Source organism: Pleurodeles waltl, chromosome 3_1 (genome assembly GCF_031143425.1).
Source record: "Pleurodeles waltl isolate 20211129_DDA chromosome 3_1, aPleWal1.hap1.20221129, whole genome shotgun sequence".
Lineage (NCBI taxonomy): Eukaryota > Metazoa > Chordata > Amphibia > Caudata > Salamandridae > Pleurodeles > Pleurodeles waltl.
Window position 1 is genome coordinate 868,644,962 of NC_090440.1, and position 24,160 is coordinate 868,669,121.

A 24,160-nucleotide genomic window follows, 5' to 3' on the forward strand; every position below is an offset into this window, starting at 1 on the left:
CATAATCATGCCCTTCAGAGTTCCATTGAAACTTTCAAATAACCCATTGCTTTGGGGGTGGTAAGGCATGGTGAACTTTTAGGAACACCACACACCTGCCACATGGCTTTCATGTACAACAACATGAAATTGGTACCCCAGTCAGATACCACCTCCTTGAGGAATTTACCTACTAGTAAATCAAATATGCCATCATGGATAAACCAATCACCAATACAATTTAGACAGGGAGCACTTGCACTTTAGCACTGGACAGCAGTGGCAAACTGCCCGAGGTCCTAAAGCCAGCAAAAACAAAATTCAGCACAGAATCAAAAACGGAAGGTCAAAAGCATAAAGACAGGGGAAACCACGCCAAGAGCAGACAGGTGCAACAGTGAAATGTTACAAATTTAACAAGTATGGCAATGGGATGGGGCGTGGCCTGGCTGCTGGGCAAGATGGCCGACACTTAGTGAGGCTCTGCTGGGCCGCAGGCCGTTTATCCTGATTAGTTCCCCTGCAGGCGGTGCTGGCTGGGGCAGACTGAGGCGCAGCCCCGGGTGAGTCCCGCTGTCATTTTGGACGCAGCGGAGACCCGTGATCGGGGCCGTTGTTGTGGCCCAGACTCGCGCATGGAGGCCTAGCTGCGGGCCGCTGCCCGCGTGCGTGCTCCGGAGGGCAGGGCGCTTACGGAGAGCTGCTCCCAGCGAACACGCTGAGCCGGGAGCGAGAAAAAAAGTATTGGAGGCCTGACCGGCGGCTGGATCGGGCCGCAACCCTGTGGACTTTGCGGCCCTCGTGGACGCCGCGGCCCTGTGAACCCTGCGGCTCTAGTGCTTTTGGCAGTGCTTGCGCTCTGGTGGCCCGGTGGTGCAGGAGGGTGTGAGAGGAGCTGAGCTGGGGTTGGCAGCGGACCACCTCAGAGAGGAGGTGGAACTGGCTCAGTGGACGGGTGGAAACCTGCTGGGCGTGGAGGCCGGATGCTGGCGAGTGGACGGTCGGGGGTGTCGGTGGAGTGCTGCTGAAGTGCCCCTTCTGGGAGTGGCGTCTTTGAATTACTTGGCAGGTCGGGAGCGGCGGACATATCTTGAGCTGCTTAAGAGGATCTGGCTGGAAGTGGTGGACATGCGCTGGAGAGCGGGTGGTGGCGACCTGTTCTTGGTGGGCTGTGGCTGGGCCGAGGAGATCGTTTGAGAGCCTGGAGTTAGAGGGGGTCCCCCACGCCGGAGTGCTGGTTCTGGCTGGGGCCCAGACGCGGTCCTGTGCACCGAAGACTTACTGTGCTGCAGTTGGTGCCGGCGGAGGCTCACAGTAGTGCTGGCACGGATTGGGCTGCTGTGTGGCGTGTCCAGGCGCGGGCCTTTTGTCCTGGGTGCCGGCTGGTGGGCCTGAGGTGAGATTTAGGCGGCTGTGAAAGGGTCGCCTGATTGCAGACGTCCCAGGATCTGGACATTACATACCTCTCCTGCGTAGGCAGGAGTCGGTCACGGGCTGGAATCATGGGCAAGGCTGATCAGCGTCAAGCAAAGCTCACCTTTGAGGGTGGGAAAAAGAGGAGTGCGGCCTCTCAGCCCTGTGATGTTGAAGTCAGAGAGGGGGGTCCGGAGGAGTCTGTGCGATCCATGATTTTAGAGCTCAAGAACAGCCTGGCTGGTATTGACGCGAAACTGAACCATGTGACTGAACAACTTGACCGCATTAAAGCCCGGGTAGATGATCACGATTCCAGATTTGAGGTTCTGGAGTCGCGTACGTCGGAAATGGAGGACGCGCATCAGGAGGATAGAGACCAGATTGCACAAATGGAGCGCATTTTGGAGGTGATACGGAATAAAAATGAGGACTTGGAGGCGAGGTCGCGCCGCAACAATATTTGTATTGTAGGGCTGCCGGAGGCTACTGTTAAGGGCGGCATGGAGGACTTTGTGGAGAGCATGCTGTCGGATCTGTTTGCGGGCGAGCTCTCTTGGCTGCTGGTGGTTGAGAGGGAGCGCACAGATCCATGGGGCCTCGGCCTCCGCTGGGAACTCCTCTGCGCCCCATTATAGCGAGACTATTGAATTACCGGGACCGAGATACTTCTCTTCGGCTGGTGAGGGAGAGGAAGTCGCTGGTATACAAAAATTCAGAACTTCGTTTCTTCCCTGATTATACCCCGGGCGTGCAGGCACTGAGATGTGCTTTTTTACTAACTAAACGATTGCTGAGCCAGGCTGGAGTCAGGTTTGCTTTGTGGTATCCTGCCAAGTTGAGGGTGCGGCATGAGGGGAAAGTACTGTATTTCACAGACCCGAAGCAGGCGGACAAGTTTGCTCAGCGATTGCCTAGGCGGCCGGGGTGGGGTCGGGAGTGGAGAGTGCCGCCTTGAGTGCCAATGACTAGTCGGCTCTCTGCTGGGCTGATGGTACTGGCTGGGACTGCTGGGGTGTGCGGGTCCGCCTCTGTGCATGAGACCGCCTGGAGTTCAGCTTTGCTGTTCGGCCCATGTGCCTCTCTTCCCTAGTGTATACTGGGTGGAGAGCTGTTAGGCCGGCTATCGCCCCTAGGATGAGTCCTGATAGTTGTGGCTTTGCTCTTAAGGGGTGGGTTTTGGGGCTGAGTGGGAGGGTTTTTGAAATGGTCCAATTGGGGGGCCTGAGTGGGTGGGGGGGAGGGGAGTGGGATTTGCTGGGATGTAGGATGTCTGTTCTCTATGATGTTCTGGTTGTTTTTTTTTTTTTTAAAGACTTTGGCAGGTGGGGATGCGCTCTCTGGTGACGCGAAGTATGCATTTGGGGGAGGGATGGGGATAGATGGTGTGACTGTGGTTCGGTGCTTGACGTGGAATGTGCGTGGGCTCAATGACAGGCGGAAGGCGAGGTTGGTGGCAGCGTAATGTTAAACTGCATGAAATTGATATCTGTATGCTGCAGGAGACCCATCTGGCGGCGTCTAGGTAGACTGAGAGCTGGGTGGGTTGGTGAGACCCACTGCTCGACATACTCTAGTTACGCTTGTGGAGTGGCAATCTTGACACGTAAGGGTCTGCAGTGGCGTACTCGGGATGTGATTGTCGATCCAAATGGTAGATATGTCCTACTGAGTGCTACGCTGTCAGATAGAGCCTGCCGGCTTGTTGCGGTCTACGGGCCGAATGTAGATGACTGAGTTTTTCCTGGAGCTGTGGCGCTTGGTGGAATCGTTGGGTGCTGGTGCAGTGATTTAGGGCGGTGATTTTAATGTGATTCTGGATTCGAAGATGGATCGCAAGAGTGTAGCTAGAGTGCAGCATGTTACGGCAGCAAAGTCGCTGGCGGCGGTGATGCAGAGTGGTGCGTTAGTAGACCTGTGTCAGCAGAAGCACGGAGACGCCAGTTCACGGCAGCTGGTCCCGTATTGATCGCTGGCTGGACACGAGAGACGTGGAGGCCTGGACGAGATCGGTAGATCATCTCCCTCGCACTCTATCGGACCACTCGCCGGTTAGATTGGTGTTGGAGATACCCAGCGAGTTGAACCAGTCATTTATGTGGCAGTTGCCCTGCGGGGCACTTCGTGATGCGGCCTTTCGGGAGGAGGTACGCGAGGCTATTATGCTGTTTTTTGCTGAGAATCGGGGCTCTGTGAGGTCAGCCGGTACATTATGGGAGGCATTTAAGGTAGTCATAAGGGAAAAATGTCTCTCGAAACAACATGGAACATTGAAGGCCTTGAGGCGGGAGATGGCTGACATCGAGGGGAGGCTTGTGGTGCTGGAGCGGCGTTTGGCTGAGAGTTGGTCTGGCGAGGTACTAGCGGAGATCCGACGAGAAGTGTCCTTATATGAGGAGGCCTCCCTGAGAGATTTTTTTTTTATGGGGAGGCATGAGCGGGCTCGCCGCTAAGGAGAGGGAGAGAGAGCTGGGCGCACGCTCGCCGATATGTTGCATAGGCCCTGGGCCACTAACTACATCACTGAGGTTGTTGACACTGGGGGTGAGAAGGTGACTGGAACGAATGGTGTAATGCAAGTTTTTACAGAGTATTTTGCGCGGCTGAATGCTGCCCCGGAGGGCCTGGATGTGGCAGCTGCGCAGATGTATTTTGAGGATATTGCACTGGTGTGGTTTGATGAGGCACACAGGTCGTACTTGGATGTACCGTTTTCTGTGGAGGAGGTGGCGGCGGCGATTCGCGGCTTGCCCGGCGATAAGTCCCCTGGAGTGGACAGCCTGACTCCAGCGTTCTATAAGGAATATGTGGATATTCTTGCCCCGCGCCTTCTGGAGGTATACGCGGAGTCTCTGGAGACTGGGTCCCTTCCTGCCTCGCTCCGGGAGGCTCTGATAGTAACGATTCTTAAACCTGGGAAGGATCCGGCTCGATGCGACTCGTATCGCCCACTCTCTATGATCAACATTGTTAATAAAATCCTGGCAAAAATGATTGCAGCACGTTTGCAGCCACTCCTCCCCAAGCTGGTGCTCCCGGATTAGTCGGGATTTGTCCCCGGGAAGTCCACGTGTCACAACTTGCGCACATTTTTTGCAGTGGCGGGCTCATTGGGGGCGGAGGACAGGGTGGCGGTGGTATTTCTCGATGCCGCCAAAGTTGTTGACTCTCTGGCATGGGAGAATATGTTTGCACTTCAGGCCCAGGTAGGTCTCAGCGCGCGGTTTGTGCAGCTGATTAGATTATTGTACACCCTGCCCACTGCTCGGTTGCGTCTCAACGGGCGCGTGTCGGCCCCATTCCCTGTTGCCCGCGGTACACGTCAGGGATGCCCGCTGTCACCGCTACTCTTCGCGGCGGCGATGGAACCCCTGGCGGCAGGGTTGCGACAGAAGTATAATGATAAGGGTTTGCAGTTCCGACAGAGACCTATTTTGGTATCTATGTATGCTGATTGCGCTATACGTGAGGAATCCCGATCGAAATTTGGACATCTTATTGGACGAAATTGTGCGATTCGGCACCTTTTCAGGCATCGCGATCAACTGGTCGAAGTCGGTGGTCTTGCCTTTGACTCAGAGTGTGGCGAAGTTTGCTTCGCGATACCCCATGGCTTGGGCGGAGGGGCCGGTGCGATATCTGGGAGTTCAGCTGAGCTGTGATGTTGACACACTTTGGCTGGCTAACTACGGTGCTGCAATGTCGTGGCTTGAGAAGGTTGAGACTTGGCACGCCCTACCATTATCGTTAATTGGGCGCATCGCCATTACGAAGATGTGGGTTCTTACTAAATTCCTGTATCTCTTCGTTAACCTCCCCCTTCCGCTCATGCGGAGTTTCCTGCGACGCCTGCGCTCTGCGCCGATTCGCTTGGTGTGGGCAGGTCGTCGGTCCTGCATCTCCTGGGAGAGGCTGACGCTACCGTTTGAGTTAGGTGGGCTTGCTGCTCCGGATCTGGAGTTATACTATAACTGTGCGCAAGCACACTTTGCATATTATTGGTTAGATTCGATACTTGCCGCATCTGGTGCCCGAGAGCGATGCGGTGTGGCCAGATGGATTGCTGTGTGTGCTTGGGGGCCGGGCTCGGTCTCGGCCTAAGGGAATTGATACGGTGGCATGTACAGCGAGAGCGTGGGGGATGCTGATGCAGCGTTCTGGGGTTAATGCGCCGTTTGCTCCCTCGATGCCCGTTATGGCGGTCGCTGATGCTCAGATGTTCCGAGACTGCGGGGTGCATGGTTTTCTTCAGGATGTGGGCTTGACGGGGCTGGGGGACTGGTTTGTAGGCGGTCACCTGATCAGCCTCTCGGAGGTGCTAGATGACAGTGGCGGGACTGCGTTGCAGCGAATGTATGCTGTCAGGGTTCGTGCTTTGCTGCGGGCCGATTTCTTGGCTCGTCGGAGACACCCACGGAGTTCTGTGCTCTGGAGGTGTTGTGCTGCGTGCGGTCGCCGAGTAAGCTAGTTACCAAACTGTATAACTGCACACAGGAGCAGAGAGGCGGCTCTGGAGAGTCCTCTAGGGTCATGTGGGAGAGAGAGACGTGGGGGAACCTATCACAGAGGCAATGTGGCGAGGCTTTTGTGCCCAAATGAGTGCTGTCCCTGAATTATAGGTTACAGCTGCTGCACTTTAAGTTTTTGCATCGTCTATATTATACACCCAGCGGGCTCCACTCCATGGGTTTGCGTGTGGATGCATGCTGTGAGCGATGTCATGCGCCGGATGCGGGTTTTCTGCACCTGGCGTGGGAGCGTGCGGAAGTTCATGCTTTTTGGGTGAAGGTCTTGCATACAATTGCTGTGGTAACTGGCTCTGAGATGCCCATTTCTCCTAGGGTTGCACTGCTTGGGTGTGTGGATGAGATTACGGGACCGCATAGGAGGCTGGAGGGCTTACTTTTGCTACTAGCCAAGCGTAGAGTTGCCATGTGCTGGGGCAGGGGGTGGGCGCTGCGTAGATCTGACTGGCTGCGGGATGCTGCCTCTTGTCACGATCAGTTGACGGTCTTTTGGGAGCTTATGACTGAAGGTTCCTGGCCGAGGGATATCTGGGCTCCACTGAGTGAGTATCTGACATCTGGAAATGTGCAGGCGGAATGATATGAGTTTGACCGCGCACGGTGCATCCTATCCCTCCCTGATTGGGTTAAGGATTGTGTATTGCTGAGGTCTGCTGGTATAGTCTGGTCTGTGTGCCCTACCTGCCTTTTTTGTTGTTCCTTTTGTTGCTTCACCCCTCTTTCGCTGGTATATCGACTCTGATGTATGATATGACAAACCTCCTGGACTGACTATGCGGACTATGTTGAATTGAAGCCCGGCAAGACGGGCCAGAGATGTGGCCCCCGATATTGATGCATAATGTGAGAACCCTTGGAGTTTTTGTTGACCGGGATAAATGCTGAGGTTGAGGAGGGCTGTAGTATGTACAGTTTGTTGCTATAATGGAGGGGCTTGTTTGTGCTATTACTCGTTTTGTACCTTGCAAAACTCAAAATAAATAATAAAAAAAAAAAGTATGGCAATGGGATAATTATAACTAACCAATTATTGTAATGTATAATGTGGCCCATCAAGTAAGGAATCTTGTATGGGCTATTCAATTAAGTGATTTGTATTTATTTAGTATGTAATATGTTTTAACTAATGTATGCATCATCTTTGTGTACATTCATAAATTTCTTTTTAGGACTGATGCTCCTCAAATAAAAATAAAAAAGGGAAATCCTTCTAGGTGAGAGTCATGTAAGAGGTCTTTACAGTCCTCCCCTCCAGTTCACACACCAGTACCTCCAGATACCTTTTTAATAATTAGCTTCCCTCCCAGTTTTTCCACCCGGAGGTAACACAGTGAATTGGAATCCTGACAGCGACATAAAAAATCAATTAAATATTTCAGTGGTTGCTCTAAGATTATCTACTAGCAGACTGCAAATGGCATAACGTCTTACCGTTAGGGGGGTCTGGGACAACAAATGCATTTAACTGAACAGCATTATTTGGAAGAGTCACTTGAACGCTGGCTCCAGCAGAAACCACCAACTCCTTTGTAACTGGGGAAGAAAGAAAAAAAAAGACATGATTGTCAGGGCAGTGGCCTTTGCTACTCAATACAACTTCTAAAAACTGAAAGCATAATTTTAACATAGCTTACCCAAGTACATGTTCACTTATTTCAACGTCATTTTTGTACATTCAAGAGCACTTTTTTGTAGGTTCTGGAATATGTCCACTATATCATGCGTTCTGATTGATCTGCTTACAAGACTTTATTGGTACAGGCTTGAGTGAACGTATCTGAAGAAGCATACTGACTTCTTGTTTAGTTTTCTATTATCTACATCCCACCTCCCTTTTCACATATGGCTAAGGCTGCTAATGATTAACTTTTACAGTGTCTTAACTGTTTTGGAATCTTTATAAACATTCAATGTTTTTGGTGGATCACTTTTTACATGCATAAATATGCTCAAATATGTTAATAAAGATTGGAAAAAGGTGAACACATGTTTTCTTACAAATCATCTTGCCATATAATAGTCCTCAGCTGAGGGATTGTTCACTTGAAATGAAAGTAACATCTGTTAGGCATACCATACTGAGGCTGTGAACTCACAAAGCAATGACATCACATAGTACCTGCCATGCATCTTACTTCATCACAAAGGGTCTGAATGAAACAAAAGGAGTTGTGGTACACAGCTAGGGTGCCACTAAGTAAGAGAAGTAGTATGAGGCAGCCATTTTTTTTTTATTTTATTTTTTAGAGTAATGGCGTTTTCAGGGCAAACAAGGTGACCCAGGGATTAATTGGTAAACTCAATAAACAATGAGATAATTTGCCCAGGACTTGAAGGACACAACAGTTTGCCCAGAAACGTTTACATATCATTACAAAGCCGGAGCTTGTCCAGGTCATTCCAGAGGTGCCCCTAAGAAAATGGACCTCACTCAGCATAACTGAATATATGTGTAGGCTCATCCTGGGTAAAGTGCTGCAGGTACTGTGTGCCCCTAGCACTTTGCAAAAGTTTAAAACAAAGAGTTGTTGAGCTTAGCTAATTGAAGGTCATTGTGAATGACCCGGATCAAGATCAAAAGGCAAAAATAAAGGTAGGAGCAAAGAGTCGATGCAGAGCGCATCAACCCTGAGGTCAGAATTCCACTGAAATCAACATCTGCTTGTACGGTGGCTAGACTGCAGTTTATTGCGGGATTACCAAGGAATGCTCACTATAAAGTCCCGAGTTGTTTGGAAGTGCTGCTGTGTCTCCAAAAATGTTAAACTCTTTCTTTTCAGCTTGCCACCACAAGGAGAAAAAGCATAATAAACTGGTCCATCATGGAGAAGAAGGATGCATCACGTAAAAGATCTCAGTAGCACCACTCGGCCACAAACCTTAAGGCAGATATAAGATGCTCCCTTCCATCTTCCTGAAGATGCCTGTGAAAGGCCCAAACAGCACAACCTGCACGCTCAGTAGATTTTCCCTGAAAATGTGGGAGATGTGAAAGAAACTGCCAAAGAGAGGGACAGGCCGAAGGTGGACATAAACAGCCACAGAAAAATGAGGGAGATTTAAAAGAGCAAAGATGCTGGTAGGTTAAAGAATGTGGTGATTCTCATACTGAGATTCCAAATTGTTTTCAGGATATTCCTAATAAACTCTGGAAAAAAAGTCAACTCGTGCAGAATAAAAGCAGGAGGGTATCTTCAAGAAAAGAAAACCTTAAGAAGAGGTTAAATGATATCCTCAGTCCTGTATATCACTTCAATTCCCTGTCACCCCCCTTTCCCGCGGACACAAAGGATTTGCTACCCATAAAGATGACAGGAACAGCAGAGGAAATGGAAGATGTGGTGAAAAGACTCAGGTTTAGAATACAGAAGGACAGGGCAAGCAACCTAAGTAATTCAGATGAGATGCATAAAGTAAACTCTAGGGAGACTTACAGCATGGCTTTCAAGGCCAATATTGAGGATAACCATCCAACCTTGGACAACATTGGCAATGGCAAAAGCCCATAGGCAAATTCCAAGCAAGCTAAAGGGTATGAAATCCCATTTGTGTGGGTCAAAGGAATAACGGCTGGTACAATGCTGCCACCACAGATTTTGGATAAAGATACTTTTAGAGGAAATAGAAAGGACAGAAAGGAAATAGATAGTGCCTAAACAGTTCAATCTATACAGGGTAGTGTTCTTCATAGAAAGCCAAAGAAATCAAACAGCGAGATTAAGGGAGATGGTTACAGAGCAAACTGACTTTGCAATGCATTCCCCCAATATCAACAATAACGTTCACAGTAAGTACATCTATCAGATAGTACAATCAAGGTAACATAAAAATAAAATCTATTACTTTTCTCCTTGGCTACGAAGCCTAACCTTCTCTACCAAAATTGTTATTGTCCATTCTGAAAGAAGGAATGTGACACCAAATGTACCTTACTGCGCAACCCAAATAAAGGTTAAAGTAAATAAATGGCAGCTGAATGTGAGGTGAGGGGCCCAATTTCCACCTGAGGCCAGGCTCATCAAACACCGTGTTACTGTAGGAAAACACCCTTTTTGGCATGGTTACTCACCACTTTTTTCCTGGTTTCTGATGTGGCTTCAACTGTTAGTGCACAGGGTCCCTGCTCACCAGGTCCCCAGTGCCAGATCTCTTTCTCCAAAACTGCACAGTTATTTTGCACAATTGGCAAACTCTTTAGCTACCACAGTAAGCCCCTAGTAAATGGTACGCCTGGTACCTAGGGCCTGGGGTACTAAGGAAGGTCCCTGAGGGCTGTAGCACCAGTTCTGCCACCCCCAGGGGCCCCTCACCATCCCACATAATGCTGTCCTTGCAGACTGCGTGTGTTGGTGAAGGCTAAATTGAAAACACAATCTGTCACACACCTGTGTGTGCCAGGAGCCCTATCACTGCATGTACCAGGTGTAAGTCCCAACCCGCCCCCCACCCCACCTGGCCCCCCCGCGACAGGGTGCATCAAGGCACATGTGAGGGCATAAATGCATGAGCAGATATGCCCCTGCTATGTCTCTGTCAATTCTGAGACATAGTACGTGAACGGAGAAGCCATTTTAAATGCATGTGCTGGACACTGGTCATTACGAATTTCCCAGCTACATGATGGCTTCTCTGAATCCTGGGATGTTTGGTAACAAACATCTCAGAATAATAAACCCTCACTGACCCCAGTGATGGATTTATTAATAAATGCACACAGAGGGCACACCTTAGAGGTGCCCCTGAAAACCTACCAGCTACTAGTGTGCTGACGGACTGGTCTTGACCAGTTAACCCACCACAGACGCTTTTCTGGCCCCACAAGGTGCAAGCCAGCGCTCTTGAAGGCCTGAGACAAAGGCCTGCACTGGACGGAGGTGTTACCACCTCACCCAGACAGGATGGGCATTCCAAGGTGGGAAGCTTCAAATGCCTTGCCGCCTTTGTAATGAGACCCAGGCCTCTTCAAAAGGCAAAGATGACCAACCTCCATGTCCTGACCCCACTTTTGGCGGCAGCAAAGGCTGGAAAATTAGGCAGTTGAGGAGGTGTGCCCACTTCATGCCAGTCCCACCACTAAGATGGATGAGCTGAACTGGACACCACTTCTCAAATTCCTCCTTCTTGCTTGGAAGGAATTAGGCCACTAGGGTTAGGGTTATGCCCACTTCCAAACGGAAGTGGTTATAAGAATGGTGTAGTCACCCTAAAGGTGGGCAAGCCATTGGCTAACACCTAGCGCTGCCAGTAACGCCCCTAAATTGAGTATTTAGGTGGCACCCCTCAACCCTACAACTCAGATATGGACGACCAGCCAAGATGAGGGCAAAGAAGAGTTGCACCCACAGAAGAGAAAAAGACAAAGCAGCTGTCCATGCCGGACTGCCTGCTGACTTCAAAGGACTCCGCCCAAGAAGCCAACTCGTCTATGCCTCCAATAATGACTCAAGTCTCCTGTGAGCAGCGGACCTGCACTGCAACAAGAAACTCCAAGGAGAAGACTCTGCAGCTGCTGAAACCCCAAATACTCAACACCTGAAGTGACCACTGCACCAGACGTCCATGGCCTGAGGTGAAGCCAATCAACTGTGCCAACCAGAGTCCCAAGCTGCTCAGAGACCAGTGTGGTATCACCCATCTTGGACTCACTCGAGCCTCTGCACACAGGCCCCCTCTCCTGCAGCCTTGTGGTAAGAGAAAACCAGACACCTCCAGCAATCACTGCACCCATCGCCCCTGACCCCATCTGAAGTAGGACAATGGAGCTCAAGTCTACCTTGACTCCCCTCTAATGCCTGCGGCCTTAACACGCCAAACCCCCCTAATCGAGAGTGCTTCCTGGCGAGAAAACCTGACGCCTAAAGACACATCTGTATCCGTCGCCCTAGGGCACAGAAGAGGAGGACTAAAGGTGCACCTAAGTCTCTGAACACCCCATGTCTATGACCTATCCGCTTGTTGTCCCTGACTGGCTTCCCAGCCAGAGCCCGCAGCATGTTTGTCATGAGGTCCAACTACCATAGAGAAACATTGGGCATATGAGCCTTACTGCACCAGACCGCCCCAGTGCTGTCTGGTGTGACTTGTTGGTGTGGTTCTCATCAGTGCCCAGTACTTACCTTTGTTCTCTGAGCTCAACCTCGTAAGTTGTTGTTAACCCTGTATTTGCTGAACATTGTTTTTCTTCCATAGGATAACATTGAGAGAACACTGAAAGTAAGTGTTGATTTCTGAAACTGCAAAGTATTTATGCTTAAAAGTCTACTTATCTGATTACGAAGTCCTTGGTTTTGATTCATAAATAAAAAGAACTGTTGTTTTACTAAATTGGTCTTGGATTTATTATTTGAGTGTGTATCTCATTTACTGCCTCTGTGAGTACAACAAATTTTAAGCACTACTCTGTGATAAGCCTAACTGCTCGCCCACACTGTCCACAAATGGAGCGCATTAGTCTTATCAGCTTGTGCCTCTGCAAAACCAATTGGGTATCCACTGGATTCTCTGCACAGTGTACTTCATTTTAGTGCACTATATAGAGATTCACCTTCCTACAGTCACCGAAGCAGAAAAACAAAGCCAAAAGAACTAAGTAATAAACCCAAGACCAAAGAAATAAAATCATCAAAAAGTTGCCCAATGTGACAATCACATTACGTTACATAGCAAAATGTTATCAAGGCTAAAAGTAAAACATGTGCGTCAGAGTCCAGTCCAGTATGCAGTTAAAACCGGAAAGAGCGTAAACTACTGTGCAATCGTGATAAAAAAGGGCAACCTACCAAAAAGCATTAAAATTCCTTGGATAAGGACATAGAACCCTCCAATTCAAAGAGAAATCTCGACACTCGAAGTTACAAACAGAAATAAAGGACAACAATGGCAAGATTGGGAAGTTGCATTTTCAAGTAGGTCCACACAACAAACCTTCCCTGTGCCTTTTAACACATCATGGTTACCAGCTGTATTATCCCAACTGATGCAAACAAATACTTCAACTGCCAGAATACACCGATATGTCAAATGAATGGCCAGGACTGAAAAGATTGTACTTAAATGTAATTTATTTGGTGTGTATGGAGCGATCGTGCAACACTAAACATAAGCCACCCTCAATCACTAATGTCCAAGCTAATCAGCTCAAGAAAAAAAATCGACATCAATGGGCATGCCCTGAAACATTATGGATCCACTCCAAAAGAATAACTTTGATAGAATGTTCTCCCCTCTATGCGCAGGAAATTAAATAACACCTCCCAGAGTCCTTGAAAATGTGCCACTCCGCACTTCTGATGCTGTGTTAAGAGCAAACAAGGCAATAAAGCTATTCTCCTCGTCTCAAGCAAAGCTCAAAGCCACTCTACCCTTGTCCAGTCCAGCTCAAAGCCACTCTACCCTTGTCCAGTCCAGCTCAAAGCCACTCTACCCTTGTCCTGTCCAGTCCAGCTCAAAGCCACTCTACCCTTGTCCAGGTCTAGGGTAACAACTCAGACGGATTCACACAGACATTCGTGAGTACGTAAAGTATTACTTGTGTATTAATTATTCATATACTCTTAAATGGTTTCGGGAACTGGCCTCAAAATATCTAATGGGGAATAAAATGGGAAAATTCGGGTAAATCTCGTCTGACTTTCAATGACCGCCAAAAAGATGTCACAAACACATACTTCAATTACACGGCATGATTTGTTAGTTATTTCTGTGGTTTGTTTAGCTAAACCAGGCCCTACTTTAGGATCCCCTCCACACACACAGTTCATGAACTTGGTCTTCCAATGTAACCCTATTTGTTCGAAACAATCAAAGACGCTAGACATCCAACACAGGTAGGGCACAGTGATACGCTAACCACTTGAATACGTGCACTCCAATTTGGTTTGCTTTTGGGGCACCCCTCATGTACCGTAGTGCACACCCCAGACATGCACGAAATCTTTATCAATGCTGTGTCTCATGTGCCAGAGCGTTGTGGGACTCGGAATTGCATCCCTTTTTATGGGGAAGATACTAGTTATCCGTTACATACTTCTAGTGCGCTTCTAGATTTTGAGGCCATTACGTCTGCAAGTATTCTCCTCAAATTATCTGGGGGCATTTGGAGGCAAGGCTTCGCCACCAAATGGGTTTGCCCATCCAGTATAACATTACCTAACCCTTGCTACTTTCACCAAAACTGGATCCACACAACTAAAGCATCTCTCTTTGCCTGCTTCATCGATTCTACAGCTGCCTGAAATAGTGAAGACATAAGTCTGCTTTAGGGAAAGCTACAGGAGTAAAGTCCCCTTGTGGGCTATTCTGTAAGTTAACTCATGCATGTCCAGTAGCATTTCAACAAACCAAGGTCTGAAGTATGGGTGTTTATTGACACCTGCTTTTCTGCTTATATGCCACTTACGTTGACTTGGCCATGTTTCAGGAGGAGGATAATACGATACTGTGTTTCTTGACAGTATCAGAATCAAATTACCGAGCAATGAGGCCCATTGATGGGTATGATCAAGCAAACAAATTGATTGTGAACTTATCAAAATTCAAGATATTAATGTTCGTATGCTAACATAAGAAAGGTGGCTCCTGGTATTTTAACAATACAAGTGGAACTTGTGGGTAGTTACCACTAACTGTGGCTCTGGTTCTGGTTTGTAGGATTTGTGGTTCATAAAAAAAAAAAAAAGCAGATTATTTTATTACTCGCCCTGAAAAACCTATTGGTTAAGCTAGTGAGCTCTATGATCACTTTGATACCTGCAATACTAAAGGCCAAGTTTTGTCCCTCTCCAGAGTATGGAGTCATGAAAATGTAAATGCTGGCTGGATCTAGTGCATTGCACACTCAGACTAGAATAGACTAGTTTAATCTGCAGCAAGATTCTTTTGCGCTGGCAGCTCCATTTTTAAGACCTTTTAGAGGCTACAGATCTGTGCTCCAGTGGGTTCCTTAACGGTTCAGATCTGAGAGAAGCTTGCACCATGTCCTTTAGAATATATAGATATGCTTACCAGCTGGAACAAAAGGCCGCCATATTCACCATTCCAAAGCAAGTTGCATAAAATAGTACAAGTGAGATCTTTTGAGGAGGATGTGCTGGCTGTCATGCAATGGAAGAATCTGAAGAATACAGTTGAGTCACGCATAGTCTACCACAAAAGTATCTTGGCAAGAACATTTCAACATACATAACACATAAGTTTATTCACATTCATTCTTTACTTTTGGTAGTTTTTAGATCTTCCTTGTTTAACTGATGGATTACCTCCGCCAGCGTTTGGGCTTTGTAGTTTCACAAATTAATTATGCATGCATATAATATATATTAGATATTATAATGTATACACTTAACACGGTTTTTACTTCGAGAGGCTTTGATTTCAGATGATGTGAATAGTCGTGACTTTTTATGGTTTAGTTGTACTGCTTCTTTTTGATGCTCAACGTTCTATCTATTTATGCCAGCTACAAGCAGCTGGTTCAAAGTGTTCTTTGTTAGATTCAGTAAGGAAGTGCCAATCCAACAAGATGCATGTATTAGGAAACAAACTTTCCATTACATCTATACCAATTCCATTTAGAGCGCCTATTACTTTTTCTGTATTGTGCTATTAATCAAATTTAATCAGATTCTATGTATGTGTATATAGATATACATATATATTCACTAAAAAACTAAGATTACAGGGACATTATAGTTAGATTCATATTTTACACACAAAACCACAGAAATTCAGCAGTTATAGTTATCTAAAGTAGCTATAACTTGTGCACTAAGGTAACTATAACTCACGCTCCCCCCATGTAGTTTTCTCATAAATAATTTTACAACCTTGTCGCAATTTCACATTAATAATAATAATAATAATGATAATTTTAAAAAACAATAGTGCTCTCCCACGCTTGTTATTCAATAAGACCCTGGGTAGGCCAGATCCTGCGGTATGGAAAATGTAAGGAGGGGGCGCACAGGGCCCCCTCCAGGGCTTATATATTTTCTGGGGACCGCCACCCCCCAGAAGCTTTGTACATATTGCATGCGGGAGGGCTGTGCAGTCCCCACTGCACCTGAATGTACCCCCCTCCAACACCCTTCCCACCCCTGGGACCACCACCTCCCTCGAGCAAAATGTCTTAATCAAATTGGAGGGGCTCCAGAGTCCACCATCTCCCCAGGGCTTCATTGTGAATGGGTGCGAATGGGGGGCTGTGTGACCCCCCGCCCCCACTGCAGACCTAGGAACCACCACCTCCCCAGGGCTTTACATAAATACAGAGTGGGGCACACTGTCCTCCCGCAGACCCGGGGCCCACCACCTCCCCGGGTCTTTCCAGAAATAGAGGGCAGGGCTGTGCGTCCTCCCTGCAGCTAAAATAAAAGGAGGAAGGGGGCCTGTTACCGATCCCTGGGGGCCACCACCTTCCCGGAGAAAATTTCCTAGGTGGTGGGGCAGTGAGACACCCCTCGATGAGCCACTGATTGACCTGGGGAAGGCCACCCCCGCTTATTTGCGTGCAGGGAAAGATGAAAACAATGCTTCCGTAAGCAGTGCTTCTGGGAGCAATGTCAGCTCCTGCAGGACGCGGGGAGCCAGCTCGGTCTGCCTTGAGGCTCCCGTTGCGGTCCTATCACTCTCTCTCTCTATGGGATGGAAAAGAGGGAGAGAGAGAGATTGTCATTGCAATGGTCTCTCAAAGCAATGACTTCAAAGAGTAAGACTAGCAAGATGTTTGGTATGCATGTTATAGTTATGTTTGGATGCAGAGCGGAACAGAGTCACTTGTGGCCTAATGATCAAGGTCTTGTGCTGTCTCTCAGTTGGCTGAAGGGTCAAATCCTAGTATCGCTAGGCAGCGTGTTTGTTTATTTACTAGTGTTTTGGCTGTTAAACCTTCCTAGCAATAAAACATTCACATTACTTTTCAATCACAGGCGTAGGTTGACTGTCTTAGACACGTATGGAAGCATCACAGTAAGGAGAGACCTATGACCTGAAAGTTCTACTCCAGATGTGCCTGTGGTCATTTTCCTTCTTTAATTTCTTTTAAACTTCAAAAGTATAAGGTTCATACTGAAAAGTGATCTCACTATTTTTAATTGACAAATACATTTTTCTTTTCATTTTCTCCAGAAATATCTCATTATAAGTATATAATCCATCAAAGCCTAAAAAAACTCACTCTTTTTCCCACTCACACACCTACTCACAGACCCACTCAGACCCTCTTGCACCCACTCACACCCGCACTCAGACCCCCACTCACAGACCCGGTGAAAGCCTCATGCACCCACTCACACACAATGACACACCCACTCACTGACCCACTAACACACTGATGAACCCACTCTCACACCAACACTCTCACAGTCACTTTCACACCCTTTGTTATCTCAAGTGACTAAAACTTGTGGCCTAACTATAACAGATGAATTTCTATGGTTTTGTATGTTTAAAATGTGAGCCCAACTATAACATCCCTGGAGACGTTGTGCCGCTTTCACACCGATTGTGGCAAATTTGTGAATGCGCACACCAACAGGAATGCTGTGACTGACTGGGCGCAACCTGACCAGAAAGATGCTGCTGCCATTTTAGATAACGGGACAAGGTCCCTGGGGCTTAAAAATAAAATGAAAAGTGGAATAAGGGGTCAGGGTGGAGGTCCACTGATCCCAGGGCTGTGAGATAGAGGTCTTTGAGGGTCGAATTATGACCTTAAAAATATTTTTTCCACCCACTGTGATATTCGCGAATACGTCATGGAGCTTTGTGTGCCCTACCACACCCCGTATAACATTGCAACGAATTTGCAAAGATAGGACAAAAACATTCTGAGATTCATACATACAGTAAATCATTCATTCATAGAAGCACTCAGACACTCATGCACTCACTCCAGATCCACTGTCATACACCCACTTTGAGACCTACTTAGGCATCGACTCAGAGACCCACTCAGACCCTAATGCACCCACTCACAGTCCAACTTAAACCCTCACGCACCCACTGACAGACCCACTCAGATGCTTATGTACCCACTCACAGACCCACTCAGGCACTGATGTACCCACTCACAGTAACAATCAGACAGTGACACACCTACTGACAGACCTACACAGACACTCACACACCCACTCAGTTGCTTACTCACACACTAACAGACCCAACCAGACACTACCGCACCCATTCACAGACCCACCTAGACACACACAGACCCACACAGACTCATGCACTCACTCACAGACCCACTAAGACTCTCACACACCCACTCACAGACCTACACAGACACACACCCACTCAGAGACACTCTCACATCCACTCCTTAACACCTTTTCACAACCAGAGACATCCTCTGACACAAAGGCCGTGTGCAGGGTTGGGTGGTCATAGGGGTTGGCTAGTTATAGGAGTTGGCCGCTGTGCCATAGAAATTCAGTGAAAAAACTAGAGGTCACAGGGATGTTATAGTTTGGAAACAGAATTAAAAAAACATAGAAATTCAGTGATAAAAACAAAGGTTACTGGGATGTTATAGTTAGGTTCTGAATTTACACATACAAAACCACAGAAATTCAGCATTTATAGTCAGTTATTTCAAGTAACTATAACTCGGGCCCTAAGGTACCTATAACCAGCGCCCTTGTCATGCACTGCTAATTACAGCAGATATTACAGCACTCATGACAAATTCTATAACGTTAGCAAAAATCATAAGCAGTCAAATTAATGGGGGGAAAAAACTGTGCATGGCAGGGACGCGATTTTTTGTGTGTGTATATACGCATACACACTGATATAGCTAGTAGCGCAAATACTTTTCAAAAACTTTTTCAATACGATGCATCTAGGAAAAAATTAGTTTTTCTAACTGGTAAATGTTGAAGCGGCTTTAAGTAAACTTCGACAAATGTTGACTTGACTTCAAGCTGAGCTTGTTAGCTACCTGCTACCCGACCCCGAAATCCATGCTGTGGGAGGTTCAATTTAGAAAGCGTACCTTGCTCCTTTGACAGCAGGCACAAACAAGCATTTACAATGCAATAAGCCTCACATTTGCGTGAGTTAGAGCTTTTGGCATTGTAAATTCATAACTGGACTTTTCTTAGCTACATAAATTAGTCAACACTGTCTCATAATTTCATATTTCCTGTCATATAATTCCAGTGGCCTGCATATACCTAAAGTGTTTCCATTTGCCTTCTTCCTCTATCTGCTGCAAAAAATTAAACTGTGGCCATTTAGCATCCTAATTTAAATCTGCCATGCTAATTCCAATAGAATACCACTTTCAACACCGCACATCAGAGTTGCGAACTGGCTAAAAATTCCCCCCAAAAAAGACACAAGGCAGCCACGTATGAGTAATGAGAGACAAACTAGAAGAGTCACCCATATCAAGAGTGTTCAAACAGTCAATGTAAATAAGCATGTTAAGTTGGCCTTAATTATGGTCATAATTGTAATAAAGAGAAATTATTAAAACACATACAATTATCATATAAACCTTTATCAGAAACAAACTTTTGGTATTAGACTGTGATGCTCAAAACACCCCCTAGAGTGCACCATAACAAAAACATAATTTGTAAGAAACATGGCCATGTAACCATATTGTTAGCCCCAATAGGTGATAACTCCATGACAAAATACTGGAGAAAACAATGCAGTGTAATCAAATACATTTTGAGGAGGGCTAGCAGGCCTACTACAATGATATTATTAACAAGGCCTTTAAAACAAAACTTTTAGCCATGAGAAAGCTTAAAAGACATTGAATGGTGGGAGGGGTTATTATTTTGGGGTCCCCACTAACCTAGTGTGTGGACCCAGAGATGATGTAGACAGAAAGTGTTTTGAAGATGGTCCCATTGTCCTACGACCACAACAGGCTATGTTATGAGCAAAAATGCTTTGTAAAATTAATGCCCTGCAAAGCGTGAATGGGCGAGTTTTCGTGCTGCAAATATTATAGTACGTTGACTGCAATTCTCAGAACAGCCCCTAGAGGACACCACAATAAAAACAGCATTTGAAAGAAAAAGGTCATGTAACCATGTAGTCAGCCCTTAGAGAGCATAACCACGTGAAAAAAGAATGGGAGAAAGTAATGCAGTATATCTATACATTTAGCCCCTAGAGGACATAGTGCAATACACATTTTCAAGGATAGCAAACATATTCCATAAATATAACAAGCAAGACCCATAAAATATAACTTCTCTCCTAAACTATAAATCAAGATTCAGCCATGAAAAAGCTTAAAAACATAATAAATGATGGTTGCGGTTATGATTTTGTAGTCCCCACTAACAGTGAGGGGACCCTGAGATGATGTAGACAGAAAGAAAACATTGTGGTCAGTGTTTTGAAGGTGGTCCCATTGCCCTAGGACCACCACAGGCTGAGTTAGGAACAACATTGTTTTGTAAAAGTAATGCCCTGCAAAACATTATGAGACAAGTTTCTGTGCCACGAATATTTCACTATGTTGATATGACGGTAATGATTAGAACGGTTTCTAAAGGACCCCAAAATAAAAATAGCATTTGTAAGAAACATGGTCATGTAACTGTCTGGTTAGCCCCTAGAGGGCATAACCACACAAAACAAAATGACAGAAAGTAATGCAATGCAACCATATATTTAGTCCATAGAGGGCAAAGTACATTACACATATTCAGGGCTAACAGGCCTATTGCAATAATATTACAAAGAGGGTCCTTAAAACACAACCTACTCTCAGTTGTAAAACAAATGTCCCAGCTATGAGAAAGGCTAAATAGATACTGAATGGTGGGTGGAAGGGGTTCTTATTTTGGGGTCCCCACTGACCTAGTGTGAGGACCCAAAGATGTAGACCGAAAGAGCATACTGTAAACATTTTGGTGGTGGTCCGATTGTCCTAGGGCCACCACAGGCTGTTATGAGCAAACATTTTTTGAAAAAGAATGCTTACAAAGAATTATAGGACAAGTTTCCTGAGTGCAGTGAATACTGTAGTATTGGCTCTCCCGCTGTGCTGGGAGAGCCGCCTTCGCTTTGAGGATTTCTGTTTTAGTAAAGCATTAACCAATTTCAAGTGTTTTAAGGGGAGAGCCACAAGAAATGACTGATTAGGTAACTGAACAATATGACCAGCGCTCTCATACTGCTGATCAAGTTCACCCTGTTGTGCCTGTTCCCGCTGTTAGCATCATGGCTACCATGCAGCACGAAGAGGAGAGACAAAAGAAATAGTTCTCTCACGCTGAAGTATACAGGCAATCATGCAATAATCCAAGTAAGAGGGGCAGTCTGAAAGGTGTGACAAAAACAGCCTTAAGGGGAGACAAATGTAAAGCAATTACATCAAGTACTTTTTGAAAGGCAAGCCCTTGAACAAGTTGAAGTGATGGGTGTGAGGTGGGTGTGGTTAAAAGCCCACAATAATCAAAGCACTTTTGCGCTCGACCAAAAAAATAATAAAGAAAGAAAGAAATAAAGAAAGAAAAACAAGGGCTGTTCAGTGGCAGCTTTATTTACATATCTGCAATCCACCTTGGTTCACTTTGGGGGCCTGTGGACTTGAGGCTTATGTTTCAGCTACCTGCTGTACTAAGTCATCCGTGCATCATCTTACGCTCACGAAGTGGACTCCAGATATACATGCTTAAGTTTTGGGCCGCATTTTAGGACCCAAGCCAAACACTCAGTATATGTGCTGCCGAACCATGTGTGTGCTTCTTTGCCAAATGTAAACAAGAACACTGGAACTTTGGTACACTCTAGATTTGAATATGTGCGCTAAATTTGTTTCACATTTGTAAAAAACTTAAAAAAATCTAGGGCCATATGTATGAACAAATTTTCCCATAGACACAGAATGGGTAAAACCCTTTGATACACCTGTCCCCTAGTCACCACTTTGTCACCACTTTGTCGACCACAGACCGACATACATGTTTTAGTCACACAACATAGTTAGGGATCTATGCCACACGGGGTCCCTACAGCCTACCGTCATTTGCCCAAAAAAGGCACAAACTTGATTTTTGGTACAACTATGGTTCCGTGATATGCACTACAATACAAGTTGTTTGTCACCTCATGACCACCATGCAGACACCAGACACACGTGCGCAAATGTACTACCGCACTTTGTGTCCGTCACATGCACAGGTTGCATTTCCAGCCCACCAATCCTTGATAGCCTGAGACAAGCAACAACACTGAACATTCGCCACAGGTATAGACCAGTGACATGCACTCCATTTTAATTTATTTTCTGGGAACGACCTTCAGACGCCTGGGATGATGCCAGACACACTTGATCTCTTTAGCCGACACATTTTAGAATGCCTGCCATGCGCGGTTTATGGTTGCAGCTCAACCACGTACCTCTGTTTGCCTAAGACAGACAGCTATTCACCGTACTTCTGGACGGCCTTCTAGGGCTACAATAACTGCAACAATCAGCTGTCTGTCTTCAGGGCAAAATACAAAACCTCCATTTACTGATTGGTAACTGTAACTATCTGAAGACAGGCAGAAACCCGAGCTCTTTAAGTGACAGGCGATAGCGATGCCCTCACAACCTTACCATGCCAGTAGTTTCAGTAGGATAAAGCTTCTGTGACTGCATACGTGCAGTTGTTCCCATCCCTTCCTGAATTATCAACCTACTATGTAGTTTATTGATCATTTACAAAGTGTCTGCACAAAAGACAACCCTTTCTTGGAACATTAACAGGCGTTATTACTAAACGCGCCATTTATTGCCCAAGGAATGATGAAAGGCTGAGATAGTTCTGCAGGGATTTATGCCTGAAAGGGGCACATCACACCGTTCTTCAGTTAAAGCATAACCAAAAAGCTGTCCTCGCCCGGATGATCCCTGATCTGCCACGGGGACCTTGATAGGCGTATTTTATAAGGTTAAACGATAAATCAAGCACAGAGCGTTTAGAAGTGAAATGGGCGGCACATCAATTTCAGTGACCCGATTATAAAAAAAAGTGAGAATAAACAAATAAAGCCTGCAGCTATAGCCTACTGCCAACAATGCAAAGGCTAGCATGATTGGTTGGATCCTGTAGCAAAAGTTAAAGTTTTGGTTTTACCTTAAGGATCACAAAAGGATAATAAAAACCGCGGTTGAAGTACCTAAAGAAAAGAAGGGGAGCTGTGATGCAGGGTACAATGGGGGCATGGTCAGAAAGTGTGGGGCCGGGGTCAGAGATGTGGCTAACAAGAACAAAATATTCTGTAACTTTTTTGTTGACCTTTCACCTACAGGAACTAACTGCATATGAAATAGTTGGACAGATGGGATGGTCAATGCAATCACTTCAATCAACTCAGATGTATGTGCGTGTAAAGGGATAGTCCCTGATTTAAATCCTAGTCTGTGCACTGGGGAAATGGAGACATGTATTTATAGTGCTCACAGCCTGTGGCAGAAAGCACTGTGAATAATTAGGTAATTAGTTTCAAAACTGTATATCACAATATAAGATAGGTTACACACAGTGTAAACTATCTGCTATAAAACGTGCAGCAAGATTGTGTTTAAATGCTTATAGTTCTTTCAAAAGATATGTTTTTAGTAATACACTAGTTGTAACTTTTTATAGGTTTCCGTTAAATGGACTAATTTCAGATTCATTCAGTTAAGGTGTATACTGGCGCCTAAGCAGCCTTTACATTTGCTGATTAACCAATTGTACACATTTACATTTTTCTCAGGTAGCAGGCACCATAGAAAGCCAACTTGTTTCTTCTTTAGCTGCATTTCCTTTCTCTCACTTCACGGAAGAGTCCTTCTTCTCCCCATTCAACTGTTCGGGAATGCGAAGTTTAAATAAAAAGTACGGTAACTGTTCTGATCAAATTTAAGCCTGGGAAGGTCAGTTCCCTATCCACTTTGATCTCTGAATGAAAATAACGAAAATAACTCCCAACCCCTAAATATATGTACTCAATTTAAACAAGCCAACTATTTCGAAGTAATAATTTCACTTTAAGCCTTAGAATAAAAGTCCAATATAAAATATATTTCTGATGGATACAACTACCTGTGGATTCCTCACCTGATGAATACTCCCATGGCGCCAGCATTTGACGGAAATCTTCTTACTAGTCTCTGCACGTCGACGAGGACGTCACTTTAGCCCACGCGACGCCGTCTGACGTCATACAGGCAATAAGAAGTCCTCGCCGACGTGCCGATGACAGTTCCCTTTTTTCCGTGCATTCGAAACGGTTATCTT

General features: G+C 46.1%; 1 protein-coding gene across 4 annotated transcripts in view; it reads right to left on the reverse strand.

The window, feature by feature from the left end:
* KIAA0319L (KIAA0319 like) overlaps nucleotides 1-24,160 on the reverse strand; it is a 612,066-nt gene that overhangs the window by 303,710 nt on the left and 284,196 nt on the right. For all 4 annotated transcript variants that reach the window (XM_069223811.1, XM_069223812.1, XM_069223814.1 and 1 more), the window contains exon 5: nucleotides 7,350-7,451. In XM_069223811.1, coding sequence (XP_069079912.1) covers nucleotides 7,350-7,451 — 102 coding nt within the window. The remainder of the gene's footprint in view (nucleotides 1-7,349; nucleotides 7,452-24,160) is intronic.